Here is a 7500-nt window from a genome sequence, read left to right on the forward strand (position 1 = left end):
TTTTTCAGGGTATAAATATATCCATTTTTGTTATGTGTACTTGAATGTATTTGAGCAGCAAACTGCAATCTATTTTCAGGTGGTGGAAATGTTTAGAAATATTATTTATCACTAACATAAAACTGTACTATCTATCTAGAGAGAGAGAGAGAGGGAGAGAGAGATGGAGAGAGAGTGCACATATCAAGTAAATACTTTAGTGCATAACATAATCATTTCAGCAGTTAGCCCTTCAGGCTCGTAGGCCTACTTCCTCCTCACACATGGTTGGCTCAGCTGCAGACGTTGGGATGTCCCTGATTGCTAGTGCCGGTTTAGCAAAGAGAGGCCATTATCTCCCTGTCAGACTGACACACTGTGTTCTTTTTAGTCACTTGTCTTTCACCCGTCTCGTCCTGATGCAAGCTGTTGTCTGCTTTTCACTCCCTTTCAAGGCCATTACACCATCGGCACTAAACAACAAATTGAATTGAAACAAAAAAAAGAACACAGCCTCTCATTCTCTCTTTCTCTCTCTGTCTCTCTCTCTCTCTCTCTCTCTCTCTCTCTCTCTCTCTCTCTCTCTCTCTCTCTCTCACACACACACACACACACACACACACACACACACACACACACACACACACACACACACACACACACACACACACACACACACACACACACACACACACACACACGCTAGTCCTAGAGGGATGTGATAATACACCTGTCAAAAATCTTCATCTTCGTCATTCAGGCCATGGTTGTCAAATGTGTTGTGTCTATGACACAGGGATTCTTTTCTTGGAACTTGATGTTTCAATTCAATCAAAAATGTGGTTGTGGAATCTGGAGACATAGCTAATATTGCGAAAGCCATCTAAATCTATTCTGAAGCATCTGTGTGTTTGGCCATGCAACAGACAGCAGCTTGGAGATTTCATCCAATAGGCTTTTCTGTTCTGCAGACAGAGATGAGATATTGCAAAATGTTTTAGATCTTTCAAGATCTTTCTAAATCTGCAACAGGCAGGACATAGCCAGAGCTACACTATGCCCCAGTCATTTCCAGTGTATGCATGCTAACCACAGCAGGTCGACTGTATGCACCACAGCACATGTCTAGATTATATCTAGGTAGTCAAATGTGATATATTACGCCACCGGACTTGAAGATGTTTTCATGCTAAATGCCTTTTAGGCTGTAGAGACAGAGGTAAAATATCCGCAATGTCTTTTCTGAAGCATCTGTGTGTTTGGCTGTGCAACAGACAGGGTGAGCTGCACTATGAACCGTGCATGCATGACTTGCTATTTCCAGTGTGTGCAATGCTAACCACAGACAGCAGGTATATGCAGCAGCACAACACCCACATGGCTGCGCTGCGCTGCGCTGCGCTGCGCTGTGCTGTGCTGTGCTGTGCTGTGCTGTGCTGTGCTGTGCTGTGCTGTGCTATGCTGTGCTGCGCTGTGCTGCGCTATGCTATGCTGTGCTGCGCTATACTATGCTATGCTGGGCTGGACTGGGCTAGTCTGAGTGTATGCACATATACCTCAGTGCAAATACTTAGATGCTCTTAGCAAGCGTGTACACACACTTCACACGGGTGGAGGGAGGGGCCTTATTTGAATACAGACACATGCAAATGCAGTGGGATAGAAGCACCTGGACACGTGCATACACACAGACTCATTTGCACACACATGCTGTGCACTTGCCTGCACACGCACTTGCACACACACACACTTGCATATACTCTACTACTCTACACACATAAACACAAGCATGTACACGTCATGCACCCATAATTACGATGTAGTTATGCATGCACACTCCAAAGCACAAACACACGCATACGCACAAGCACACACGCACACACACACACACACACACACACACACACGCACACACACACACACACACACACACACACACACACACACACACACACACACACAGACACACACAGACACACACACACACACACACACACACACACACACACACACACACACACACACACACACACACACACACACACACACACACACACACACACATTTGCATGCACTCAGCTAAACACTTGAATAGGTCCTCTCCCTCCTCTGTGCCTCCTTCACTAGCTCTGTGCCCATCTCAGCATAGTCAGTGTGTCTGGCCGTCTATCTGTCTCTGTGTTGCCCTGTGCATCACTGCGAAGCACAAACACTGAATATAATCCATGCTTCATTTGCAGACATGAAACCCTTGGACACGAGTCACAGCAGTGATGATGACAAATTCGAAATAATAAACAGTAACAGAAACAGCTATCTCGCTCTGTTTCTGTCTCGCACCATCTCTTAATTTTCCCTCTAACGCTTTCTCTCACACTCTCTTATCTACAACACATTCACTTGATTGCTTGTTTTTCCCCCTCGCTTCAAACCTCATATTATCCGTTTCTCACTCTCATTCGGAACCACTTTTCACTTTGCCTTTTCTTTCTTATGCAATGTGTCTGCCTGTCAATCAGTCTATGTGTCTGCCAGTCTCCTTCTCTCTCTCTCTCTCTCTCTCTCTCTCTCTCTCTCTCTCTCTCTCTCTCTCTCTCTCTCTCTCTCTCTCTCTCTCTATGCATTTTTCTTTGACAGACAAGCACTTTGCTATAATGTCATAATATAAAGCGGTGACAATAACATATCAAGTAAAGGAAATTAAATCCCCTCTCTTTGTCACTCTTATCATCCATCCATCTCTCTCTCTCTCTCTCTCTCTCTCTCTCTCTCCTCTCTCCTCTCTCTCTCTCTCTCTCTCTCTCTCTCTCTCTCTCTCTCTCTCTCTCTCTCTATCTCTCTCTCTCCTCTCCTCTATCTACCAGGCCCACTCACGTCTGAGTGAGTCGTCTCAGCGTCTGGACCTGCTGCGCGAGGCCCTGGAGCAGCGTCTGGGGGAGCTGCCTGAGGACCACCCCAAGGCCTGCCTCATCAAGGAGGAGCTGGCCCTGGCCTCCTCCTCCGCCTTTAGCTCGCACCAGGGCGCCCCCTACGTCCACAACCAGTACAGCACCCTCAGCCGCCCATCGCCACTCACAGGTGGGTTGAAAGAGAGACATGTTCCTCGAATCTTGTGAAGTGGTTCTCAACCGTTTTGGACAAAAATAACGTAAATAACGTAAAAAATAATAAAGTCGAATAACGCTTCCTGCTGGGCTGTAGTGCCCCTGTTGAGAAACAGTATTCTAGAGCAGTGTTTCCCAACCTTTTTTGTCTTGCGTACCCCCTAAGCCTTTTTGCCATACCATGAGTACCCCCTCACTCATGCTCTATATCCCAATGTGACTATGCTCCATACATTTGCTCATTTTCCCAAGTACCCCCTGCAGTGTGCTCACGTACCCCTAGTGGTACACGTGCCCCTGGTTGGGAAACACTGTTCTAGAGCAGCCGTTCTCAAACTTCAGAACACCAAGGCCCACTTTGAAATGTGAAAAAAAATCTGGGGCCCACCAAACCATATAGCCCAATATAACATAATAACTTATTATATTACATTATATTAGGCTATTTATATTTTATTTTATTATATTTCATTATATTTCATTATATTATATTATATTATATTATATTATATTATATTATATTATATTATATTATATTATATTATATTGTTATGATGAATAATAAGTTAGGGCCTATTTTCAGAAAGTTGTGGCAACTGAGGGGCCTCCTAAATACTGAATATGAAATTAGCATGAAACAAGCCAGCATTCACAGCTCAGAGAAATATGCTTTAGATAAATACTAAATGCTCTATTAGGAGGAACTAGCCAACTGTAGCAAGCCAAAACGGCAAAAGTTTCCTCTCACGATCGACTAAAAATGATAACAAATAACCATTTTACACATACATCAACACCATAAGCATGAAAACACACCATATCACGACAGCAGATAGAAAGTGTAGCACTCTACCTCGCGGGTAACTCGCGCTAATTAATTCGCAATTGAAATGACACAATGTTTACACATAAATCCTGCCTAATAGTTCACCTTACCGCATCAAAACACCCAATAAGGAAGTGTATTCAAGTTTCTGGACGCACACAAGAAAGACACAAGATAACTAAACAAGATATGAATATCTAAACACCATGTGAGTAAATGTGAGTAAATAAGAGCAGTGTTTCCCAACCAGGGATACGTGTACCACTAGGGGTACGCGAGCACACTGCAGGGGGTACTTGGAAAAATGACATTTTAAAGGAACAGACCACCCTTTTTTGATTTTCACATATTTGCAGTATTTCCCAGCATTATTCGTGAATGTGCATATAATTTTCTTCTCAGTGTTTTCAGTTCTTAGATTCATTGGATCAGAATTATTAGCATAGCTTAGCATAATCACTGGAAGTAACTGGTATCTTTAGCATCAAGTCACAAGTGATCACTGGACAGAATTAAACTTCTGTTTTACACTCTGGTGAATTTTACATTAATTCTAAAATGGTTTATAAGTACATTTGAGGATGTTTTATTTTGTACCATAGACTTGCATTAGTATGCCTAATTTGGCTATACTGTTAAACGGGGCAATGCAAGCACATAGACGAAAATGATATGCACATTCATGAATAATGCATGGAAATATTGCACATATGTGAAAATCAAAAAGGGGTGGTCTGTTCCTTTAACAAATATATGGAGCTTAGTTACATTGGGATGGAGAAAGCGATATAGAACTTGACTTAGGGGGTACTCATGACACAACGAAAAGGCTTGGGGGTACACAAGACAAAAAAGGTTGGGAATCACTGTTCTAGAGGGTTGCGGTGAAATGCATACTAATACCAAAGATTCTCTATTCATTTAAACCGTCTCTGCTAATACATAGCGGATATATACTGTAACATAACAGTTACCATATACACAATGGCAATGGAGAATATATAATAAGAAACAACCAGGACAGCAGCCTTTACCCCTCACTGGTGGGACGGTGGGGAGGAGAGAGAGGAGGACGGATGACGGATGACAGAAGAAGGCTTGCAATGAAATGTGCAGGAGCACAAATCAGTGTTACCCAATGGACAATCTGTGATCAAATACAGCAAGTACAGCACCCACAGCAGACCCTCAACCCACACAGGCGGGTAGCTGGAGGGCTGGAGAGATTACACTTTGCTGACACTTTCATCCGACTTGGAGATATTACAGGGTATTGGCTACAGTCCCTGGAGCAGTGTGGGGATATGTGCCTTGCTCAAGGACTCTTCAGCCAAAGAGGGATGAAAGGAGGAGTCAGGGTGGGGATGGAACCTGCAACCTTGTGATCTGCAGTCCAACTCCCTAGGCGTTACACCACGGCTGCCCCCATGTGCCAGATGTCCCTGTAGAGCCGGTGTATGTGCCAGATGAAGCCCTGTTTCCTGCGGCCCAGCGACCGACTTCGAAATTGAACGAAGTCCAATGGATTTTTTTTGTGCTGTCTTATTTTAGTACATGGCACCTGAAAACCCAGTGATTTCCCATCCAGCCCTCCTGGTATTGAACTTGAATAGCACTGTTCTAGAGGGCTGCAGTAAAATGCACCAGAACAGCACATTTGAAATGCAAGAAAAGTAAAAGACATAAATCTATCATGAAAATCTAAATCTGTAATGAAATCCGTACATCCCACACATTTGATTTCACACATGCTATGCTCACATGCATGCACACAGGCACACCTTTGCACATGCACATACACTCACGGAACACACTCTAACATTTCTTTTTTTGGGTGGGGTCTATTTATCTGACTGCTTGCCCCTTATTGGTCAGTCGGTGTGTACATCTCCCTGGCCATGCGTGTGTGTAATATCCTGTTTGGCCTGCAGCCTGTTATTCATCCAAAACCCTACACCAGGGCTATTCAATTGGAGGCCCGAGGGCCACATGCAGCCCAGATGCAGTCCACATGCGGCCCAGACATGGCCCCCAATGCAAGCAGTGTACATTTCAGTTTTGTTACTGCAGTACAACACATTGCTTGTGAATCTTCTGCTTGTCTTATACATTCATATTCAATGTGGTTAAGTTTTAGGTTAGAGGAACATGTTTAAAATTTGTTTGTGGACTACTGACTTTAAGTGTCATTTCAGTGGTCGTGATGTCTGAAAATGTGCAGCCCGACTGCAGTTCTTGGTTTCGAAATGTGGTCCAGATGAAATTCTAATTGAATAGCCTTGCCCTACACTCTATGAAGACCTGATGCTACTGTAGCTGGATGCTGTAAGGAGAGAAGGGATTTCTGGCTCTTTGACGGGATCCAGATCATAGTGGCTCGTTCCTTTCAAAGAGACATTTAAAAAATGGCTCTTTTGAACGTTTTTTTCTAAATGATTTATTCATTGCATTTTCAGATAACATTTTTGACTCCACCTCTAGGTCATTTTGTACAAACAACAACTGATTGTCCTCCTTCTAAAGACTGTTTCTACCACTCTCTTAGGCAGCCACTTGTGCTTTTTCCCAAACTAAAGTACTCGCATGAAGGTCACATGCTTAAAATGAATGAAAAGTGGTGGAGGGTACATTGGCTCCCCAAGCTGTGATTCGGTTCCCATCATTCACTTCTCGGTGCAGTTCAAAAGAATCGATCCATTCACGAGCCTCACATCACTACCTACCTGTAAGATCTGATTCCTGAGGTCAGGGCAGTGCATCGGCCTCCTTATAAGTCCATGATGCTTTCCTCAAAGAGCGCCGAGCAGAGATGGTATCAGTTGTGTCTGGAGCAGGAGGCTGGTTAAACTAAGGTCAAGTGCTTCTTTTCATACAGTAAACCGCATGCAAATGGGGCCCTGTACAGAGGCATCTGCTGAGAGTAAATGTCACATTAAGCTCTCCATGCTAAATGTCAGTGTAGGCCGTCTGCTCTGCTCTGCGATCTCTCCCTTTGTATCTCTGCTCTTTCTTGCACTTACTCAGTCTTTCTCTCTCTCCATCTATCTTTCTCTCTCTCCTTCCTTCACTCCTGCATTCACTCAGTCTTTCTCTCTCTGTCTCTGTCTGTTTGTCTGTCTCTCTCTCTCTGTCTGTCTTTCTCTCTCTGTCTCTGTCTGGCTGTCTCTCTCTCTCTCTCTCTCTCTCTGTGTCTCTCTCTCTCTCTCTGTCTCTCTCTCTCACTCTCTTTGATCCTCCTTTCCCATGTTTCATCCAATCTCGTCATCCCCATCTGATTGCCTTACCTCTGGCTCTCCTCCCTGTCTGATTTGTGTCTGTCTTCTCTCCATCTCTCTCTGTCTGTAAGTCTTCTCTGTCTTCCTCTCAACTCTCTAGTCTATTTCTCTATTTGCTGTGCATATCTACCTGCTGATTTCTGTTTAATCTCACCTTCTCCCATACTACAGTACCTCAGTATGTTGTTCTCACCCACCTGTACTGTCGTTGCCTCCCTCTCTTTCTCTCTTTCCTCCCCCCTTTCTTTTCCTTCGATCTGTCTTTCTCTGTGACACAGTCTCCGACTTCTTCTCTTTCTCAACCTGTCACTCAACT

The 7500-nt window shown here is 44.0% G+C and overlaps 1 protein-coding gene across 1 annotated transcript in view; it reads left to right on the forward strand.

The window, feature by feature from the left end:
- pkn1b (protein kinase N1b) overlaps positions 1–7500 on the forward strand; it is a 70180-nt gene that overhangs the window by 28332 nt on the left and 34348 nt on the right. The window contains exon 6 of the mRNA XM_063192360.1: positions 2844–3057. Within this exon, the coding sequence (XP_063048430.1) occupies positions 2844–3057 (214 nt within the window). The remainder of the gene's footprint in view (positions 1–2843; positions 3058–7500) is intronic.

This window comes from Engraulis encrasicolus, chromosome 2 (assembly GCF_034702125.1).
Source record: "Engraulis encrasicolus isolate BLACKSEA-1 chromosome 2, IST_EnEncr_1.0, whole genome shotgun sequence".
In the NCBI taxonomy this organism is placed as follows: domain Eukaryota; kingdom Metazoa; phylum Chordata; class Actinopteri; order Clupeiformes; family Engraulidae; genus Engraulis; species Engraulis encrasicolus.